Source organism: Symphalangus syndactylus, chromosome 14, assembly GCF_028878055.3.
Source record: "Symphalangus syndactylus isolate Jambi chromosome 14, NHGRI_mSymSyn1-v2.1_pri, whole genome shotgun sequence".
NCBI classification, from domain to species: domain Eukaryota; kingdom Metazoa; phylum Chordata; class Mammalia; order Primates; family Hylobatidae; genus Symphalangus; species Symphalangus syndactylus.
The window spans coordinates 8,518,818-8,541,590 of record NC_072436.2 but is presented as its reverse complement, the minus strand read 5'-3'; the positions used below and the strand labels follow the sequence as shown (position 1 = coordinate 8,541,590).

The window sequence follows — 22,773 nt, the reverse complement described above, 5'->3', positions numbered from 1 at the left end:
GGCTTGCTCCCTTCTTAGGGCCTTGGCACTTGCTATTCCTCCTTTCCAGAATGCTCTTCCCGCAGATTGGTGAATAGTTAGCTCCTTTTTATCATCACATCTCAGCTCAAATGTTATCTCTTAGAAGAGGCCTTCCTTGGCCACTTAAGGGGCAGTGGCCCCTGCAGCCCACCTCCAATTTCTCTCTGTCTTGTTGCTCTGCTTTATTTCCTTTGGTGAAATGACTTACTTAGTGGGATCTATGTTCATCATTTTCCCCGTCTCCACTAGGGTGTGTGGTGCCTTAAGTGGGGACTTGTCTCATTCACTCCCGTATCCCCCATGCCTAGTTACTGTCTGGCACATGGTGGGTTCTCAAATGTTTATTGGTTGACTCAATGAATAAGTAGTGTATTTGGAGCAGAAGGCAAGCTCTCAGAGCACAGGCAGCGGTGTTCACCATTCTGGGAGGGCAGTCCTGGGCCAAACAACCTAAGGAATTTCAGGATTGACTGCCCAGAAGCATGAAGTGGACAGACTCCTTTTTCCCTTCCTGAAAATTGGGGAGAGATGAGGGGCTATGACATCCTCTGGCTGGAGGACAAAAGTCTATCACTTCACCTAGGTTGATTTTTGTTGGACGGGGGGATTGTACGGAGGGGCTGGGGATAAAGTGTCAGGGAAAGGCATCAAGGCTTGGGAAGAGATGATGAGCTATGCCTGAGCACCACAGACTGGTGACCCAGCAGGTAGGAGGCTGTGGGCATGTTTAGCAGTCCATATCAAGGTGTCCTGGGGTTTGCCTGACTTCTCACAGCTATGGACACCCTAAGGGCATCTGGCATTGGTGACCTTGGTGGAGAGATCCTGCTCCCATGACCTCAAAGATGATTCCCTAGAATCTCAAGGGCTTTTCTGCTCTGGGGGACTTCACGGAGCCCAAGCAAGCTTGACTGTTCTTGAGCTAGTCATCTAAGCTGGTCAGGTCAGAGTGAGACTGTTTTTGACACAGACTGTTTTAAATTTACAGAGCAAGACGCGCCCACAGAGAGATCTTAAAATGGAAAAGTTCAAAGCAGAGCCAAATTAGAGTGAGTCAAGGTATAAGAATAAAAGTCATAACATGGCGGGGCGCAATGGCTCACGCCTGTAATCCCAGCACTTTGGGAGGCTGAGGCGGGCAGATCACAAGGTCAGGAGATCGAGACCATCCTGGCTAACACAGTGAAACCCCGTCTCTACTAAAAATACAAAAAAATTAACTGGGTGTGGTGGCAGGTGCCTGTAGTCCCAGCTACTCGGGAGGCCAAGGCAGGAGAATGGCATGAACCCAGAAGGCGGAGCTTGCAGTGAGCTGAGATCGTGCCACTGCACTCCAGCCTGGGCGACAGAGCGAGACTCCATCTCAAAAAAAAAAAAAAAAAAAAAAAAAAAAAAAAAAAAAAAGTCGTAACATAAGGCCTTAGATCAGAGCGTAACTGTGCCATTTCAACTACTGTGCATAAAGTGGATTTATTTCAGAGTTTATTTCAAGGAGCCAGCACTACCCAGAATGTATAAATATATGCTTATGTTGGATAGAAACAGATTCATCTTTTCTGGTAATATACCATCATAGAACCCAGTGAAGATTATTGCTATAAAACTTCTGATATTAAGCTAGACGCACAGGGAAGACTAGAATTTAGCTCAATTTGGCTCGGCTGGAGGAATTGGTCTGCTTCTACCTTCATCTGGATGGTGGACATGGGCTGCTGAAGAGCAGTGAAACAGCATGGGAAGACCGAGCCATTCCGATCCCTTTTGGTTGCCTTAGTCAAACTTTGAAAAAAGGTGTCTACAGGCCGGGCATGGTGGCTCACGTTTGTAATCCCAGTGCTTTGGGAGGCTTAGCCAGGAGGATCACTTGAGTCCAGGTGTTTGAGACAAGCCTGGGCAACATGATAAACCCATCTAAAGTTACTCGGGTTTCCCTTCCTTGGTTTTTGAATTATTAATTCTTAAAGATTCTGGGCCAGGCATGGTGGCTTACAACTCTAATCCCAGCACTTTGGGAGGCCAAGGCAGGTGATTGATTGAGCCCAGGAGTTTGAGAGCAGCCTGGGCAGCACAGGGAGACCTACAATAATTAATTAATTAGCTGGGTGTGGTGGCGCACGCCTGTAGTTCCAGCTGCTCGAGAGGCTGAGGTGGGAGGATTGCTTGAGGATTGCTATCTCTACAAAAAAATTTAAAAAATTAGCCAGGCACCTGTGGTCCCAGCTACTTGGAAGGCTGAGGCAGGTGGATCTGTTGAGCCCAGGAGTTCTAGGCGGCAGTGAGCTGTGATCATGCCACTGCACTCCAGCTTGGGTGACAGAACGAGATCCTGTCTCAAAAAAGCAAGGAAGTGTCTACAAGAGAGAATAGATTACTGGATATACTGTTTTTATCTAAAATGCTAGCCCTCTGAATTGGTGGCAGTCTGAAAGGGACCTTTTTATGTTCTCAGAAATAGGTTGACAGTCATGAGCCAGTCCAGTCAATTCCAGAGCTGGACAGAGCAGATCTCTGCCTTGTGGTCCTGATAGGAAGTGTCTGGGTTCTCTCTGTGCGGTGCTATGACTGTAGGAGTCAGCTACTAATCCAGCCCAGTCTGCTCAAGCCTGAGCTAGAGTTTAGAGTGCTAGAGAAGTAGCTGGGGCGAGAGGAGGGAGGCAGATATACGCAAGAGGCAGGAAAGGAAATTGTTTCATAATGTTTACAGATTTGCATTTGGGTGTCGTCATGACTTTGCTAAGGCAGATTTTGGGTGGCTGGCCAGCACGTTTATTGCAAGAGAGAGAACTTAAATATGGTTCCTCAGGTCTGAGTGAGGGTAGCATTTACTATCTTGCTATATGATTTCCGGGAAAGCACATTGTGTTAAAACTAACTCCAAGATTTCGAAACACTCAATCCTGATTGAGTGCCTAATTATTTATAGCCATCTAAAGTTGCTGGGGCTTCCCTTCTTGGTTTTTGAATTATTAATATTTAAAGATTCCAGGCCAGGCGTTGTGGCTCACGCCTCTAATCTCAGCACTTTGGGAGGCCAAGGTGGGTGATCAATTGAGCCCAGGAGTTCGAGACCAGCCTGAGCAACGTAGGGAGGCCTACAAAATGGATATCCCCACCAAAAATAAAAAATCAACTGGGTGTGGTTGTGCACGACTGCAGACCCAGCTACTTCAGAGGCTGAGGGGGTAGGATCGCTTGAACATGGGAAGTTGAGGCTGCAGTGAGCCAAGATCGTACCACTGCACGCCAGCCTCAGGGACAGGGTGAGGCGTCGTGTCAGAAAAGATTCCACTTGATAAGCCTGTAAGGTTTGGACAGACTCCTTTTGAGAACTATGTGCATATCACTGGCTTTCAGAAGATAGTACTGTTTGAGTAGTTGAGGGAGAAAAAAAAAAAACACTGAGTTGGCAACTTCCAAAATCCACGAGTAAGATAAATTTGCGTTGAAGTGAGGTGAAAGGCTACCTTTGCTTCACATCTTGAAAAATAGAGCTCAAAGCTGCTTAGCCTTGGAAAGGGGAGACTGCTGGAATCAGTTGATTTCATGTACCAATAAATTTTTAGATTGGCAAGGACAGATACAGTGCTCAGCCTTTTATTCTACCAAGTAGGCACTTTTTTTTTTTTTAGCTTTTTAGTTTTCTTTGCCAAAGTCAAATATGTCTGAACCAAGTAGGTAAATTCTTATTCAATTTCACAGGAATTGGTAATTGGTCAGTTCATTGAAAAAATTTGTTAAACCAGGAACTCATAAAAGAGATATACTGTATTTTTTCTTTTCTTTCTTTCTTTTTTTTTTTTTTTCAGACAGAGTCTTGCTCTGTCACCCGGGCTGGAGTGCAGTGGCGCAATCTTGGCTCACCACAACCTCTGCCTCCCGACTTCAAGTGATTCTCTTGTCTCAGCCTACCAAGTAGCTGGGATTACAGGCATGTGTCATCATGCCTGGCTAATTTTTGTATTTTTAGTAGAAACGGGGTTTCACCATGTTGGTCAGGCTGGTCTTGAACTTCTGACCTCAGGTGATCTGCCCACCTTGACCTCCCAAAGTGCTAGGATTACAGGTGTCAGCCACCACGCTCGGCGCACACCTGGCCAATTTTGTATTTTTAGTAGAGACAGGGTTTCACCGTATTGGCCAGGCTGGTCTTAAACTGACCTCAAGTGATCCACCCGCCTTAGCCTTCCAAAGTGCTGGGATTACAGGTGTGAGCCACTGCTCCCAGGCTATTTTTCCTCTACATGTTTTATTTTGACTTAAAATATCTAAATGTGTAGTTATTGGCAAGTATTTTGATGTAGGCCTAAAGCCTTTGCTTTGCTTACAAGTCTGCTGAAAAGTGGGGTCATTGCCTTTCCTGAAGCACAAACCACACACACATGATCCTGGGGTTTCAGTTCCAGTTTCTTTAACATGAAGCAAGAAATTCTAGAAACTTATGAAGCCACCTGATTGCAAAATCTTTCTTCATTTTTATGCATTTCTTTCCAATATTTTACAGTTCTCTCATTCATTCCTAATTTGATAGCATTTTAAAAAGTGACAGGCTTTTTCCAAAGCACTCAGATTAGTTTTTGTAGAGATAACAGTTCTCTTTTTTATTTTACACTCTTATTTTATTGGTCAATAGTCTTTCTGTTTAGTTTAAATTCCTTTGTTTTTTCTTTTTCTTTTCTTTTTTTTTTGAGGTGCAGTCTCGCTCTGTCACCCAGGCTGGAGTGCCGTGGCGTGATCTCAGCTCACTGCAACCTCAGCCTCCCAGGTTCAAGCAATTCTCCTGCCTTAGCCTCCCAAGTAGCTGGGATTACAGGCACCTGCCACCATGCCTGGCTAATTTTTTTGTATTTTTTAGTAGATACGGGGTTTCACCATGTTGGCCAGGCTGGTCTCGAACTCCTGACCTCAGGTAATCCCCCTGCCTTGGCCTCCCAAAGTGCTGGGATTACAGACGTGAGCCACCACGCCTGGCCAATTCCTTTATTTATGGGTGAATTGATTCCAGTATCTCATTCTAGTTAACACCTATGACCAGCATAAGCAAGTATGGGCCCAAATGCATTCTTGTTAACCAGGTACCGCAACTGTGAGAGCAGAGAAGAGACTGACAGCTGTGAGCACTCAGTGTGCCTCAGCCTTAGTCAGTGTGCTCCAGTAAGAGATTGAAGGGTATTGGTTGACCTTATAAGTTGGTTAAGTGAGGGGTTGCTTAACAAAGTTTCTACTCAACAATCCATTGTCACCATAATTTCATAAAAGAAAGGACCTTTGAGCACCCCAAGTCTCGGGATAATAGTATTTCCTAAGAAAGGACAGTTGGTAACTTCATGCCAACATCTACTGATGTGTGTGTATCGTTTCCTACACATCAATTGGTACTTGTCACGGGCTGGTACTTAGGTATGGACTGAGAATTGGCAGCCATGCATCCAGTTCACACTGTTCTCCAGGCATGGATCCTCACCACCACGTCTCCGCTGGTTTAGTGAGGCTTCCCCTGAGGGCCTCTCATGACCCTCTTTGTTTGGAGGCTGATGCAGGTTGTCACTCATGAGGGCTGTGGAGCTCTCCAGTAGTTGTGAAAGGGCCCCTTGAAGCAATCAGATTCCCTCTGCCCCAGCACAAGCCCCTTCCCCCAAAGTAGTCCACTGTGACCACATCCTCACATGGCCCTGTCCTGAGGGTCTGCAACTCTTGCATCAAGAAAGGGTGACTTGGCTGAGTGTGGTGGCTTACGCCTATAATCTCAGCACTTTGGGAGGCTGAGGCAGGCGGATCATCTGAGGTCAGGAGTTTGAGACCAGCCTGGCCAACATGGTGAAATCCCGTCTCTACTAAAAATACAAAAATTAGCCGGGTGTGGTGGCGTGCGCCTGTAATCCCAGCTACTCAGGAAGCTGAGGCAGGAGAATCGCTTGAACCTGGGAGATGGAGGTTGCAGTGAGCCAAGATCGTGCCATTGCACTCCAGCCTGGGAGATAGAGCAACACTCCATCTCAAATAAATAAATAAATAAATAAATAAATATAAAATAAATAAATAAAATAAAATAAACTGAATAAATAAAAAGAAAGTGTGACTGACTCATTTGTTTTTCCAAAGATACCTCTGAGGAGGGCCTCAGAATTAAGGGAGGGGAAAGACTGTCCCCCAAGGTCAGAAATACAGAAGGGACATTCTGCACCCTTGTGTAGTAGAAATCCGCTATGAGCAGAGCAGAGCATTGGCACTTGTTGGCGTTTACATGCAGAATGCTGCCCTCTATCAATGACGCGGAGGGTTTCCACGACAGAGAAGCAACAGGTCACAGACCTCAGCTATACTGCCTGGTGCCTGCCCTCAGTTCAGTGGAAAGAGTTGCAAAATTCAGACAGTGCACTCATTTCAAACCTCACACAGCCTCTGCAAAATTAATAATAAGCAAAGAAGGACTGCGCCCCAGAGACCTTGCATCCTTGCACTGTAACATCCAGCTGTCCGGCAGGTGGCAAGGGAAAGAATCAGTGGAGATGTAGGTGCAGTATGTCAGCTTAAAATACAAGAAGAGGCTGGTTGTGTGGCTCATGCCTGTAATCCCAGCACTTTGGGAGACTGAGGCAGGTGGATCACTTGAGGTCAGGAGTTCATGACCAGCCTGGCGAATATCATCTCTACTAAAAATAAAAATAAAATAAAAAAAATTAGCAGGGCTTCATGGCAAACACCTGTAATCCTAGCTACTCAGGAGGCTGAAGTAGGATGATCACTTGAACCTGGGAGGCAGAGGTTGCAGTGAGGAGGCAGAGGAGGCAGAGTGCATGCCACTGCACTCCAGGGTGACAGAGAGAGACTCGTCTCAATAAATAAATAAATAAATAAATAAATAATAAAATAATGACTCTCATTATTTACTAATAGCCACCAATATAAACTTATTGTTTATTCAGCACTATGCTCAGATCACTACATGACCCCTGTCTACTTCTTCCCCTGCCTCTATCACAGCCACTTACCCCCGAGGACTTGCCCACCTTCGGACTGTCTGATCTGCCTTCCAGGCCACACTTCCTGCTGCCTGGGGAAGCAGCCACCGCTCGACAGTGAATACCATTGTGGTGCTGCCCACTCCTTTGCCATCTGGCCCAAAGCATAAGATGACTCTTCCCTGGTTACTCGGGGCACTTCCACAACCAGGCGTGGTGTGAGGCCATCAGAAGGCAGAGATGCCCCAGGGAATAGCTCAAAACTACTGCACCAAGCCAGGCTCCGACCTTGCAGGGGTTTTTATCTGACAGCGAGAATGGCTACATAAAATAAAAATACAGGGATCCTTGTACAAACATTATTAAGACTTTAAAGATGGTGAATGCAACGTGTTAAACCAAATGCAGGGCACTTCTAAGTGCAGGGCGTTATGTGACTTTGTAGGTGGCATACTCATAAAGCTGGCCTTGTTTGGTGCTTTTCTGCCTCACTTCTCATCTGTGTTCATGTAGCCCTGGGCTGACACACCCTACCCAGCAATGGAAAAATTCAGGTGTCTCCATAGCAGCTAACCATGGTCCTTAAGAGACGCGGAAGAGCTTCCCCTCATTCCTGTCTGAGCTCCGCTTCCTGAATCCTCATTCCCTGCTCCAATCAACCTCTTCCCTGGATAGTCCACAGTTGGATCATCTATTTCCTTCAGAGAAAATTCTACTCCCACCCATAGATGGAAGTCTGGCTCTGCAGCCCCAATAAGCTGACCCTTCATAGGGTGACAGCAGTTTATTTCCCAAGTCCAGTCATTAATAATCCAAATCCAGTTATTCAGTCTTAAATGACACTATGTGTGAGGCACCAAGAGCCCATTTCAGGTGGGACTGTGACAAGTTCACTTCATTTCTTTTCAGTCACTTCTCATTAAAGATTTAAAAATGCTGGGACTCAGCCTTGCCCGGGATTACCATGGGACATCTGTCGTTTTTGCATGGCTAGCCTTCAGATGACACCATCCCATTTTCCCTGGAGACCATTTTCTTCCACTCTTTTTTTTTGAGACGGAGTTTTGCTCTTGTTGCCCAGGCTGGAGTGCAATGGTGCGATCTCGGCTCACCACAAACTCCGCCTCCCGGGTTCAAGTGATGCTCCTGCCTCAGCTTCCCAAATAGCTGGGATTACAGGCACTTGCCACCACACCCGGCTAATTTTGTATTTTTAGTAGAGAAGGGGTTTCCCCATGTTGGTCAGGCTGGTCTTGAACTCCCGACCTCAGGTGATGCACCCACCTTGACCTCCCAAAGTGCTGGGATTACAGGCGTGATCCACCACGTCCGGCCCATTTTCTTCCACTCTTGATCTACAGGGCTTGGGTGGGACTGACTCCACCTTTGGGGTGGACATGTGACGTGGGCTTAAGCCGTCCATCATGTTCTACCCTCTGGCTACAGTATTGGTTCAGGGGTGGGCATGTGGCAATTTCAGTCTCCAGTGAGTATTGGATCTAGGACTTTGGTTGGAATTGGGAGCTGTGAGGATGTGATCCTGGGGCTGCTGTTAATAATGGGGCCCCACGGGGAGAAGCCTGCCTGTGAATGGAGCCAAGCCAGAGAGAAAAATGAGAGAGAGAGAAACAGAGAGTGAGGCTGAAGGCACTGAGAGTCCCTGGGTCCAGCTGAGCTCGATGTCAGCTGCACTCCCCAGGCTTCTCTGGTACAGGAACCAGTGAATTCTCTTCTCGGCTTAAGCCAATTTGAGTTGGGTTTTGTCACTGGAAATCGAGAGTCCTGATCACAAGATTTCCCCTTTTGCAGTCAAGAATAATGCCTGTTCTCTTTACACACAGTGCTGGGGAAATCAGCCTAAATGATTTATATGCAAGTTTTCTGCAAGTTGGAAAGTGCTGTTGGAATGGAATGACCTAGGATGCACAGTTGGCTAACAGCAGAGACAGGGATAAAGCTTGGTTCTTTGGTACTCAAAGCCCAGTTCTCTTTCTCTGCTAATGAGCTGCCTCCTACTCTAAGAAAATCAGTGAGCAGGGCAGAAGGTGGTCAGGACAGGTGGTGGACAGGGCAGTTAGCCAGCAGGATGAGGGTGAAGAGGGAAGGCAGTAGACAGGACAGGTGGTGGACAGAACAAGTGATGGATGGGGCAGGTGGTGGATGGAACCAGTGGTGAACAGGACAGGTGGTAGACAGCACAGGTGGTGGTCAGGACAGGTGATGGTCAGGACCTATGCTATGCTGGTTCTCATGTGTCTGCTGTCTGGAGGAGACCTGGTTTCAGGGAAAGGAGAGTGAGGGTCCTGGAGGACACGCCTGCAGAGCTCACCTGGCCTGCCCCTCTGTCTTTCCCAAGCCTCTCTTTGTGTGCCACGCTGTCATCCCAAGGGCTAGAATCCTGGTGTTTGGGTTTGGTTGAGTGTTTTTCAGCTCATGTCTTTGGAAGTGTTCGCAGAAGGGATCCAGCTTTGTTTCTATGTGTTGGACTCTGCCACACTTGGACAGGGGTCTTTGCACTGGGCACTTCTCAGAAGTGCACCAGGAGTCTCTTCCTTTCTTGGACATGGGCTTGAAGGGATCCCTGTGCTGGGGGGCTCAGAGCCCTCTGACCTGCAGAGGTGGGGCCCCATCCTGGGACTTTGGGCTTTATAACCCCTCAGATCAGTCAATCGGCCGGGAGCCAGAAGTTGGCAGCCTTGAGAGCTACAAGCATTTGACATGGTCCCCAAAGGCTCAGCTTCCCACTATATGGGACTAGAGGTCTTTGACCTTCCTGGGCACCAAGGCCCATGTGGCACATTGAGCTGCAGTCAGATGTGGCCTGAGCCATCTCTGTCTGTGCCATCCCTCTGATCCACCCAGCCTGCTGGACTCAGCTCCTTGGGGAATGAAGAGTGGGTTTTGTTCCTGGGGACTGGCATGTGGTGCCCAGTAAATGTTTGCTGAACTGATTCTCAGGATCCTCAGGCAGAAATATCAGATTTCAAGGGGAGCATGTGGACAGGGGTGGTGGTGGAATATAAGGAAATGACCCCAATCACCTTTCTACTCTTTCATGGTTCTTGCCCCTGAAACCCAAGTCCCTAAGGCTCTGACACTTGAGTGAGATGGAGGAAGAAGTATGAAATGACAACTCTGGCGATGACTGACAGAGGTTTCTGAAGACGGAACATCCCTTCCCTTTCCCTCCCCATAACCAGGTCAAGTCCAGGGAATTCTCAAGCTCAAACGCAAGGGGTTCTTAAAGGATTGCAGGAAATACAGACCTGGAGAGAATAGAATGACTGCCCAGCCCAAGGCAGTTAATATATACAGCTGAGGGAGGTAGAGGTGGGGCAAGGGGTAGGGGAGAGGACCTAAGGGTAGAAGGGGCCGGTGGGGTTGTAGATTGAGGCTGTCCCTATAGTGTAGCCAGCTACCAAATCATGTCAGCCTGACAGCATTAAACATTTGAATCCTCCAAGTTCCATTTTTTCCCCTGGATTTCATGCTTAGCAAACAATCTCCTGATTATAATGTGGCTTGGCATCTAGGGCAATACATGTCTTGTGAGTCTGATTAACATCAGCCTGACTGGAGACATGCAGCCACTCTTGGGTGAGTGAACAAAACCGGCTCTACAGAGCTGAAGGCTACACGACGGACTGCTGCCAATGCCCTCAAGTAGTGACCATCTGCGACCCTCTTGGTGAAGCCCCTTGTCCTCTCCTGACTCTATCCCTCTGCCTGTCTACCTTGCTTGGATTTGACTATAGGCAAATTTCTTAATGTCTCCGTGCCTCAGTTCACTCATCTGTAAAATGAGATTAAAATAGGGTTGTTGTAGGATTAAGTGAGTTAAGAGATGCTAAGTGCTTAGAATATTACATGGCATGCAAGTGCTGTCTAAGGGTCTGCTGTAATCGTTCAGGCTTCCACAATGCTGGCTGTGACCTTGAGCAAGTCAGTTTTTTCTTTCTTTGTTTCTTTCTCTTTTTTTTTTGAGACAGAGTCTTGCCGTGTCACCCAGGCTGGAGTGCAGTGTTGTAATCTCAGCTCACTGCAACCTCCGCCTCCTGGGTTCAAGCAATTCTCCTGCCTCAGCCTCCTGAGTAGCTGGGATTACAGGTGCCCCCCACCACACCCAGCTAATTTTTGTGTTTTTAGTAGAGACAGGGTTTCACCATGTTGGCCAGGCTGGTCTCAAACTACTGACCTCATGATCTGCCCATCTCAGCCTCTCAAAGTGCTGGGATTACAGGCGTGAGCCACCACGCCCGGCCATCTGGCCTTTGTTTCCCTGTCCTATTAATATGGAATTAATAGTAACATCTTCTGGAAAAAGCATATGTTAAGTATAAAATGTCTTAGAATATATTAAAGTGTTTTGTAAACTGTGAAATGCTGCACAAATAAACCATATGCTTATTTGGATAATGTATTGGGAACAATTATTAGTCTTACTGGGTCCCTTTAGATTATAGTGCAGAGATGATGTTTAATATTTCTCACCTGATGGTTATGAAACCTGAGGTGGGACCCAGGGAAGGAGGAAGAATCTGGGTAAAGGCAAGCGGGAGGCGAGGAGGGAGATTCCAGGGGCTGAAAGGGGGTATCTGCCTCATCTGGACTGTGTACCAGACTTTATTCCCTTCCAAAGCTTACACTGCTTCTCAGTGTGAGCTTGGGGAAGGTGTTACCAGTTCCTGACTCACCCCTAGGGGTATTGCTCTAATAAATGTCAGTTCCGATTTTTAATAAACAGAGTTGCTGGGAGATGGTATGAATGCAAAATTCAAACAGGGGAGGGAGGAAGAAGAGGAGGAGAAATGTTTGCTTTGCCTTTTTTTTTGAGACAGAATCTTGGTTTGTTGCCCAGGCTGGAGTGCAGTGGCGCAATCTGGGCTCACTGCAACCTCAGCCTCCCGGGTTCAAGTGATTCTCCTGCCTCAGCCTCCCAAGTAGCTAGGGTTACAGGCACCCGCTACCACGCCAAGCTAATTTTTGTATTTTTACTAGAGACAGAGTTTCCCCATGCTGGCCAGGCTGATTTCTATCTCCTGACCTCAGGTGATCTGCCTGCCTCAGCCTCCCAAAGTGCTGGGATTACAGGCCTGAGCCACTGCGGCTCAGCCTGCTTTGCTTTTAAAAGGCTCATAACAAAAGCTAAGGGGAGACAGAGAACAAAAACGGGTGATCATGGCCCTGCCCGCAGCTCATGAGAGGAAGGATGCATATGTGTGCATGTGCGGTTGTGTGTGTGTGTGTGTGTGTGGTGGCCAGGGGCAGAAGGCTAGCAAGTAAGAGAAAATTTGAACTTAAACACAGCTTGGTTTAAGATACCTAAAAGCACATGCATTTGCAGAAGCACAAATGATTAAATAACATCCTCATGTTGATGGGTAGAAGCTGTCTGCTAATAAGCAAATGAAAAGGGAGGGAGCCGACTTAGGTATCAAGGTCAGGAACCGTGTGCCCTGCACGTCTCAAGTTATTTTCACTGCACCACTCAAGGCCTTGCTCCCTTTAGGACCAGGGTGAGGCCTGGTGTCGTCAGTTAGGGGTTAATATTTTCCAGATCTCTTTGCTTGGAGCTGTGTCTCTTGGCCCCAGAAAACCTCCTCTGGTTAAGGGATGGGAGGATGTCCAGGGCCACTCCCAGCTGGGAACTGTTAGGTAACTAGAGCACCCTAATGGCGCTGGTTCCTGGTTCTTCTTCCTCAATGCAAACCCGCCAAAGGAAAAACCAATCAGAGAGAGGTGTTTTTCCTGCCTCGCTCTAAGCCCCACCCCAACTAATCACAAACATCCACGCAGCCCTCCTGGGCATAAAAGAAGCAAACCCCCCACCGCTCTCTCTCTCTCTCTCTGTCTCCTGCCCAGCCTAGCCTGCTGCCTCCAATAAAGATCTGTTGGCCGAACCGATGTAGCATGGTCTGAGTCTGAGCCTACAGAGTCACTCTTTCAGGAACTGCATTGCCTGAATGAGTTAACAAGGAGCTGTGATCTCCATTCCCACTTGCAGTCTCTATGGACTGTTTCTCTTGCCTGAGAAGAGGAGGAAGGAAGCAAGAAGCGTATTGGAATAAGTTTACAGCCACTTCAAATGCCCACTTCAACAATTCTCCAGCCTGGTGCTCACCTCTGGCTGTTTACTTCCACCCAGCAAGGCGGAGTTTCCTGCCCTGAAACTGAAGGAAGTCCCTCCCCAGAACAGCTTATAAGAGGAAACATTAGGGCAGCAACACGAGTGAGTCTCAGACATTTTCTCACCAAAGGCCCCAGGGACCACAAATTAAAGGAAAGGATGCTTAGGAGAGGAAAGCCTGAAGAGTTTGGAAAATGACTTTGAGGCGCTGAACTGAGTCACCATCATTTCCTGCTGAGGTTATCCTAAGAGAACTAGCAGGCACCACTCCCCACACCAGCTGCCTGCTCTGGGATCTGGGCAGGACCCACCTATTAGCTAAAGGAGTCCCAGATGGCGGCAGATTGCCAGTGATGTAATACACACTTCATTTGTTTATCTGTAAGCCTTCAGAGCAAGCAAGAGAGGAAAACAAGCCAGGGAGCAGCTAGCTTTTCTTGGCTTTCTTGTTTGTTCCTGAGCTGACAATAGAAATCTTTGAGAATTGGAGCTAGTACACTTTGAAAACAAAAATCTCTTCACTTACAGGGCATGGATTTTTCTGTGAATTTGGATTTTTTGAGGACAAATTTGCATACCATTATCATTGTTTCATTGAAAAAAAAATGAAGCACCTGTGGGGTAGAGAATGGGAGAGGAACACAGAATGGCGAGTATGGTCTTTTGCTGTTTTATTTGTCTTTCTCTTGTACAATTTTCTGGCAGGGAAGGACAACCCTGTTGTATCCAGACCTTTCCCTAGGATTAATGGGTGACAGATCCATGGGGAGGGAGCTAGCTGATGTGTGGAACTCTGTCTCTCCTGGATGTTAACTTTATTTTTTATTTTTTAATTTTAATTTTTTTTGTGGGGGGACAGAGTCTCACTCTGTCACCCAGGCTGGAGTGCAATGGTGTGATCTCAGCTCACTGCAACCTCCGCTTCCTGGGTTCAAGCAATTCTCCTGCCTCTTCCTCCTGAGTAGCTGGGATTACAAGCGTGCACCACCACGGCTGACTAATTTTTGTATTTTTAGTGGAGACGGGTTTCACCATGTTGGCCAAGCTGATCTCGAATTCCTGACCTCATGATCCACCTGCCTCAGCCTCCCAAAGTGCTGGGATTACAGGTGTGAGCCACCGTGCCAAGCCTGGATGTTAACTTTAATCAAAAGCCAAAAGTGGGCCGGGCTTGGTGGCTCACGCTTGTAATCCCAGCACTTTGGGAGGCTGAGGCGGGCGGATCACGAGGTCAGGAGATCGAGACCACGGTGAAACCCCGTCTCTACTAAAAAATACAAAAAATTAGCCGGGCGCGGTAGCGGGCGCCTGTAGTCCCAGCTACTCGGAGAGGCTGAGGCAGGAGAATGGCGGGAACCCGGGAGGCGGAGCTTGCAGTGAGCCGAGATTGCGCCACTGCACTCCAGCCTGGGCGACAGAGCGAGACTCCGTCTCAAAAAAAAAAAAAAGAAAAAAAAGAAAAAAAAAGAAGCCAAAAGTGAGACAGGACATTTCAAATTGAGTCAGACGTGGCATTTTCTTCCTGGGTCATTCCCCTGCAGCTACCCATATCTTTCTTAGGACACTTCTGAAATTATATAGAAGTATAGCTGTTTGTGTGCATGCCTTCTAGGCCACAAGCTTAGTGAAGATGGGAATCATTTATGTCTATATTCTCGATAATGACCAGCCTAGTTCTTTACGCTTCGGAAATGTCCAATGCATGTTTGCTGAATGAATCGATGAGGCATGCGGACTTTTGAGGGACATAGAAATTACAAGATGGGTAGTAGAAGAAGGAAGTGAAGAATAAGTGCAAGAGATGGGGGAGAGTGGCAGATATTACCTGCTTGCCTTTTCCTTTCACCCGGAAGAGGTGTTAGAGCAGTCAGAGGAGATGGAAATACTTTGGAAGACAGAGACCTGGTAATCCCTTTTCACCCAACAAGAACCAAGCCCTGGATGAATGGATGAGCAGCTCACGTTTTTCTGCCCCCCAACCCCAGTCTTTCTGAGACTGACTTTGTCCTAGGAATCGTTCATCCCTCTGGAAGCTAGTCTGGTATGTGGGTGTTCCTTAGAGCCCTGGTGATGGGGAATTAGGAAGTAAGTGCTTGAACTAAAGCCCTTTTGTCCTAATTCACTGGTATCTGGGGCAAAAGCTTGCCCTCTCTGTGAAAATGAAATGAAAATCTTTTCATTTTCCCGGAGCTCAAGGTCAGACCCTGGCACAGGAGGGACCCAATCCGTGGGCCGTTCCTGAGTCCCTACCCCATACCATTGCCCTGGATGGCTCTTGAAGCTGGTGGCAAGAGAGAACTGAGAGTTCTCTAAGGAAAAGAGCAGCCAGGTTGCTCATTTGTTTTAAATTATTTAGCTGCATCAAATATTCAGATGTGTGGCAACAACAACTCTATTTAAAAATTCCAGGCACATGACAGATGAGCTCAACGTTTTCAGTCAGTTTCCAGCTTCCAGGCCACCCTACGGGAATCTTCTAAGAGTTACTTGGGCTTGCCTGGGTCAGCCTCCAACTATTGGGACCAGCTAAAGTGCAAGAGCTACACAATGCCTATCGTGATATTTGGCATATATTTTTCATATAAATGAATTTCATCAAGTCCCATACATCACCTCCAAGAGAAAAAAGATATTCAACTTAGGAAGTCAGAACTGGGATGTTTGCATAGAAGTCACGCTTTTTGTATAGACGGGTTCTGTGAGTTTGTTTCCATGGACTTCTGCCTGTGAAATATGTAGTGTGTGTGTTTCTGAGGCTCTCTGTGTATGAAGCTGCTACTCTTCTCACAAAGCTCATCATTTTAGGTGAGACCGAATGTGACACCCATTGAAGCTGCTTTGGAGCCCAAGATGCATGCCCTAATACAACCACTTTTTTTTTTTTTTTTTTTTTCAGATGTAGTCTCACTCTGTCACCAGGCTGGAGTACAGTGGTGTGATCTTGGTTCACTGCAACCTCTGCCTCCCGGGTTAAAGGGATTCTCCTGTCTTAGCCTCCTGAGTAGCTGGGACTACAGGTGCGTGCCACCACCCCTGGCTAATTTTTGTATTTTTAGTAGATATGGGGTTTTACCACGTTGGCCAGGATGGTCTTGATCTCCTGACCTCATGATTCACCCTCCTTGGCCTCCCAAAGTGCTGGGAGCCACCTCGCCCAGCCAATACAACCACTTTTATTGAATGCTTCCTATATTCCAGAGATTTTATATATATACTTTACATTATATTATCTAACATTCTTCCTCAAAAATAATAAGGCAGGTATTATCATTCCTATTTTATAGCTAAGAAAAGTAAGACTCACAGATGTTGCTCAAAGTCACATCAAGGTTTGGCTTATTCCAAGCCAGGAGTTTCGTTTCGTCATACAACAATATCTCTTCTCTGGCAAGTTTCCAGGACTACCCTGCATAACATCTGCTGTGCTGTCAAAACGCGAGATGATACTTCTTCTTCTGTAATGATAATCTCTGGGGGAGGGTGTGTGGCAAGTGGAATGTGGGAGGGGGGCTCTTGGGAAGCTGACAAGTTTCTATTTCTTTCTCTTGATAGTGGTTGCACAGGTATGTTCACTTTGTAATAATTCACCAAAGTAGACACAGAAGATTCAGGATTTTTTGGTGTTTGTCATATTTCTTTTTGTTTTTTTTGAGATGGAGTCTTGCTCTGTTGCTGATGCTGGAGTGCAGTGGCGTGATCTAGGCTCACTGCAGTCTCTACCTCCTGAGTTCAAGTGATTCTCCTGTCTCAGCCTCTCTAGTAGCTGAAATTACAGGAGTGTGTTAGCACGCTTGGCTGATTTTTGTATTTTTAGTAGAGACAAAGTTTCGCCATGTTGGCCAGGCTGGTCTTGAACTCCTGACCTCAAGTTATCTGCCCGCCTCAGCTTCCCAAAAGTGGTGTTTGTTATGTATCAATAACAAGTCTATTTAAAAAATCATTTCTCCACGCTGGGCATGGTGGCTCCACGCTGGGCATGGTGGCTCAAAATGCCAGCACTTTGGGAGGCCGAGCAGGTGGATCTCTTAAGGCCAGGAGTTCAAGACCAGCCTGGCCAACATGGTGAAACTCTGTCTCTACAAAACAACGACAACCAAAAAATTAGCCAGGCGTGGTGGCACATGCCTGCAGTTCCAGCTACTAGGAAGGCTGAGGTGGGAGAATCACTTGAGCCTGGGAGGCAGAGGTTGCAGTGAGCTGAGATCACACCACTGCATTCCGGCCTGGGTGACAGAGTGAGACCCCACTTCAAAAAAAGAATTTATTCTAGCAATTAATGTTGGAGGGGAGCCCTGCTTCTCATGGACAATAGACACTAATTAATCAATGGGAACTCCTTGGACTCTACTACATAGTAATTTTAAAAATAATACAAATAAGTTGATGCCCTACCCCTTTACAAAAAGAGTTTTAAGTGGATCACAATAAAACATCATGCACAATCATAAAGTAGTATTAGGAGGTGGTTGTCTGCACTACATAAGAAGGAAAACTTTCCTTACATACATAGGTCACTCTGCTGGGCACCACAGGTTTAAGGCTGGCTCCTGCTCTCAGGGTGCTCACACAGCCAAGCTGATGACATCGAGCCTTTACTAGTAGTAAATAGACACTTGCCTTTAAATATGTTGGAACTTGTTGGAATGGGTTCCCACTCTTAATTTGGTGATCAATAAACTCAAAGGAAGTAAAAGTCTTTGTGGACTATATCCTACATCTCATGTGTGGGTTATTGAAATGGAAAATACCACATCTGATCCATATTTTGAACAATCTGAGCTCCCAATCTTAAAGCTTTCAAAATGAGTATTTACACCTTTATAGGATGGTAAAAACTTAGAGAGACCCACATATCTAGTTGCCAGGACAATTTTGTAATTGATTTGTAATTATGTTCCTCTGCTTGCATGAACTTTTTTTTTTTTTTTTTTGAGACAAAGTCTTGCTTTGTTGCCCAGGCTAGAGTGGAGCGCAGTGGTGTGATTTCGGCTCACTGCAGTCTCTGCCTCCCAGGCTCAAGCAATTCTCCTGCCTCAGCCTCCTGAGTAGCTGGGATCACAGGTGCACACCAGCATGCCCAGCTAATTTTTGTATTTTTAGTAGAGATGGGTTTTGCCATGTTGGCCAGGCTGGTCTTGAACCCTTGACCTCAAGTGATCCACCGCCTCAGCCTCCCAAAGTGCTGAGATCACAGGTATAAGCCACCATGCCTGGCCTCACATGCACTTTTTACTGGGCTAAATTTACAACATCAAATAGCACAGAACTTCTTCAAGTTTACTTCAAACTGTGATGGCTTTAAAATTTCTAGACTGGGATAGTTGTTATACATTTTTTCTCCTTCTCTATATCCTAGGAATTCAGAGACCTGGAGGTAGAAGACACATGGACTGTCAGATCTTGAGACCTCCTTCCTTCAATAGCTGATCTTCTTTCATTTGTGTCAGAAACAGGCAGCATGGCACAGAGCCAAGCATCTAAAACTTTATTATGCGTATTTATTCCTAGAGATCTTGTTAAAATGCAGATTCAGATTCAGCCAATCTAGCGTCAGGGCTTTCTATTGTAATAAGTTCTGAGGTAATGCCAATGCTGTTGGTCCATGGACAGCACACTTGATGAGAAGTTTAGTAAGGATACAGAGGAAAGAATACTACACATGGAGTAGTAATTTCTGGCTTTTAGTATCAGCTCTGCCATTTACCAGCTTGCTTTCCTGGACAAGTCATTTTGCCTCTCTGGATTTTAGTTTCCTCAAATATAAGCTGTGTGATAGAGGAGGAAGTTGGGTTAGGTTATTTCAAAGCTTGCATTCATAGACTCTTGAAAGCGATGTTTTGATTAAAAAACTCCACCTATAGGATCATGTACAGCCTTTCAAGGGACTAACAGGTGAACTGGCATTATCAAAGCAGAAAATATAAGGGCTGGAGCAGGAAGGCATGGCAAAGTCAGAGAAAGGGAAGGTGAGCCATAATAACTTCTATGGCAAATATAAGGCTTTGATTCTTTCAGAGTGATGGATTTTGAATTAAAACTGTTATCCTGAGAAAGGCTACCATTTTTCCCAACAACCGTCTTAGGGGGAGACCTGCATTACTGAAAACTGAGTTGCATAAGAAGCTTGAGTGAAGGAAGCAATGGATATGTTAGTGCTTTGAAATAAGCAAATGCTTACAGGGGCTGTGAAGGAGTCACGGCTGGAGGGAAGCTTTCTGGAGCCATGAGGGAGTCTGGTTTGAAAACAGCAGTTCATCTCTGCTGCAGACCATTTCTCTAATTTCAGACAAATTGGCCAGAAATTCAGGTATTTGGCCATGGCTTGCAGACCTAACAGGGACAAATGCAGTCTCCTACAAGGGTCAGGAGAGCAAAGGTGCCAGGGGTCACCCAGGGGCATAAATAGGCAAGGAGAAGGAGGGGGTGAAAAAGGAACACAGATGATTTAAGTGAATGAATGAAGCTTCTGACCATCTGAGCCTCTGGTGGCAGCCCTTCTCCAAGAGCTCACGCATCTCTATTTTGAGCAGGAAACAGGATCAGACAGAAAGGGCCCCCAGACTCACAGATACAAGCTAGTTTCTCATTAAGTCCCAAAGCAAAGTCAGGAGAGTGGAGAAAACTCCTGGTGCTGGCGCCTCTTCCAACATAAGGTTGAGGAATACAGGAGATATTTACCTTATGCAGGACATGCTCGTTGAAGTCAGGGCCAGCTCCTCCCTGGTAGGAATCGGGTCTCTGCAGGTCCATGCCCGGCTTGGAGCTCGCCGCTCCGGCTCTCCCCTAGCTCTGCGTCAGCGCTTCCAGGAGCTCTGTCCGAGCTCCGCTGGGTGCGGCAGGCTCGGGTCTGAGCCCTGCGGCCCGGGCCGCATCCGTTTTCAGCACTGGACAGTTCCTCGCAGCGGCCGCGGCGCGGTACCAGGCGGTCAGGCGGCCACGCTCTTCCAGGACTGAGCGTTTCAGCACCAGGAACAGCGACTCCGCCGTTAATGCGCCTGGAACCAGAGTTCTGAGATCCTGTCCGCTCCAATCCCTGCCTCTTAGGACTCCAGGATGCTGGCAGGGACGCAAGATTTGGGTCCGGCTGGGGATCCCTGCGTATTTCATTCAGCTACCGGACTCCGGAGGCTCAGCACCCGGCTGCGTTCTCGGGGCACTGCGGTCCCGGGAGCTCACCGTTCCTGATCCCGAGCGAACGGGCATCTCCGTCACCACGCAGCTCAGCGCAGCGCAGCGCAGCTCTCCTCACACGTTTGCAGAGGCGAAGTCCTGCGGCGCTGGCGGCGCTTCTGTTTTTGTCCCTGTACAATTCTCTCCAGGATGTATGAGATAAATAGAGGTTCTAAGTCTGAGGTCAACAGTAGATGGGTCTTAGGTGTCCCCAAAGTCCCTGAAATATGCACAATTCTGTTTACCTGCGTTTTCCTAGGGAGAAGGTCCAGGGCTTTAATCACATTCTCTCCAGCACACATGACCGCAAGAAGTTAAGGACAATGGGCTCAGGAGAGGCAGATGGTGGTTTGGTTAGGAGCACAGGCTCCAGGATTCAAATCTTGATTCTGAAAATTATTAGTTGTGCAACCTCGGGCAAATTAATCTCTCCTAAGTGTCCACAGAACGGAGATAATATTATAATAGTACCTGCCTCATGGTTTTGTTCTGAGGATTTAATGAGTTAATTCATGTAAAAAGCCTATAACAGTGCCCGGCGTTTACTAAGAACTCAATAAATGTGAGCTAATATGCTCTCCTGGCAGGGGATGGAGAGCTCTGGCTACTTCTCCTATACATCAGGGGAGTCCTGCTGCTGCGACCTTTGATTGGCAAAATTGCATCATCACCTGGAATATGACAGCGTGAGGCTGACCACCATGGGAACAGGAGGCTGAGACTGTGGCCCCTGGGGTTATTATCAGATTACTAAGAACAAGTCCTAGTACCAGCCACGGGCCCTTGGTGTCGATATCAACATGGAAGGAAGGAGCCAGGCTTAGGGTTAAAAGAGTGCATTTTACTCCTGGGCTTCACTCCTTTTTGGCTGAGTTGTGTGAGCCAGATCACTCATGTTCCCTGGGATTACTTATGTTTTCTCATCTGCAAAATAGGTAATTTATGCCCACTTTATTGGGTTTGGGGGAAGAATGAGACAATGTATATGAAAAGCCTTTATTTTCTTTTAAATTGTAAAGCAAATTACATTTATAAGGTGTTATTATTGCTGGAATCACTATACTGTAGATACTCAATGAATATTGATTAAATGAACAAAGCTAGGGAACCAATGTGTTTGTTTTATGAGATTCTCACTGGGCTGAATTTTTTTTTGTTTTTGTTTGTTTTTTTGTTTGTTTTCAGCCTGTGACAAATACATAACATCCAATGGTTGGGGTTCCTAATGTGAGGTGGATAAATGGATGTTAGGGGAACTTTGCAACATTGATAACATTACACAAAGTTTTGCTCCTGTGCCTTTTTCTGGGGGAGAAGAAATCTCCAGAAGACGAAATGAATCCCATAGATTTTATTAAGTTCTCAAAGTTGTCTGTACTCAAAAAAAGTACAGAATGGATAGCTTAGACTCGCTCATCTTAACTTTCTCCTGAGCTTCCTCACCAACCCTGACTACTATAGATTCTAGAGGCTTTGCCTGGAACCTCACATTCCTTGGAAGGGTCACTCCTCAGGGTCTTGTTTGGATTTCTGAAGGTTCAGAAACATGATTCTGTTTGTTCAGGTTTATAGAGCAAATAGCAGAGGATCTGAACCAATCCAGAATTGATGATGGAAGACTTTCATGAGAAATGATGTTTAAGCTGAGATCTGAAGGAAAAGTGGGCATTGGTCGAAGAGGGTGGTGGTGGTGGGGTGATTCCAGGCAAAGCAATCGGCTTTAAAGCAGAGGCTTTAAGATGTGAAGAGCTGAGAAAAGACCAGTGTGGCTAGAGTCCTGAGAAAGATGAGAGAAGGGTAATGGGAGACCAATCTAGAGATAGATAAGGACCAGATCATGTGGATCATGTTAAGGGTTTTGAACTTCATTCTAACGGCAATGTGAAGCCATTGAAGGACTTCAAGTAGGGAAATGGCATAGCTAGATCTGGGTTTTAAAGATACTACTTTGGCTACTGTATAGAGAATGAGTTAAGTCAAGAATGAATGTGCTCTTTTATTGATTTATAAAATCGATTTTTATATTATGGGCATTAATCCTTTGTGTCATAAATATTGCATTATTTTCCAAAGATTTCTTTTCTTTCTTGTTTTTTTGAGACATGGTCTCATTCTGTCACCCAAGCTAGAGTGCAGTGGCTCAATTAAAGCTCACTGCAGCCTCGACCTCCCAGGCTCAAGCGATCCTCCTGCCTGAACCTTCTGACTAGCCGGGACAACACGTGTGTGCCACCATGCCTGGCTAATTTTTGTATCTTTTTTAGAGACGGGTTTTGCCACATTGCCCAGGCTTGAACTCCTGGGTTTAAACAATCTGCCTGCCTCAGCCTCCCAAATTGCTGGGATTACAGGCGTGAGCCACTGCACCTGGCTGTGGATTACTTTTCAATGATTAACTTTGTTTATGCTTTTATTATACTGTATTAAAGTTTTAAACTTTAAGTTTGGGCTGAGCATGAGCAGGCATTAGCTAGGCAGATGAGATCATCAGAAGGC

At 46.5% G+C, this 22,773-nt stretch overlaps 1 protein-coding gene across 2 annotated transcripts in view; it reads right to left on the bottom strand.

Moving 5' to 3' along the window:
* The window catches only part of RAB37 (RAB37, member RAS oncogene family), a 62,380-nt gene extending 42,075 nt beyond the window's left edge, over window positions 1-20,305 (bottom strand). Inside the window, exon 1 of one of the 2 annotated variants that reach the window (XM_055241716.2) lies at window positions 19,786-20,305. In XM_055241716.2, the coding sequence (XP_055097691.1) occupies window positions 19,786-19,857 (72 nt within the window). In that variant the 5' untranslated portion in view covers window positions 19,858-20,305. The remainder of the gene's footprint in view (window positions 1-19,785) is intronic. The other variant, XM_055241718.2, reaches the window with a different exon arrangement.
* Between the last annotated feature and the right edge of the window lie 2,468 nt (window positions 20,306-22,773).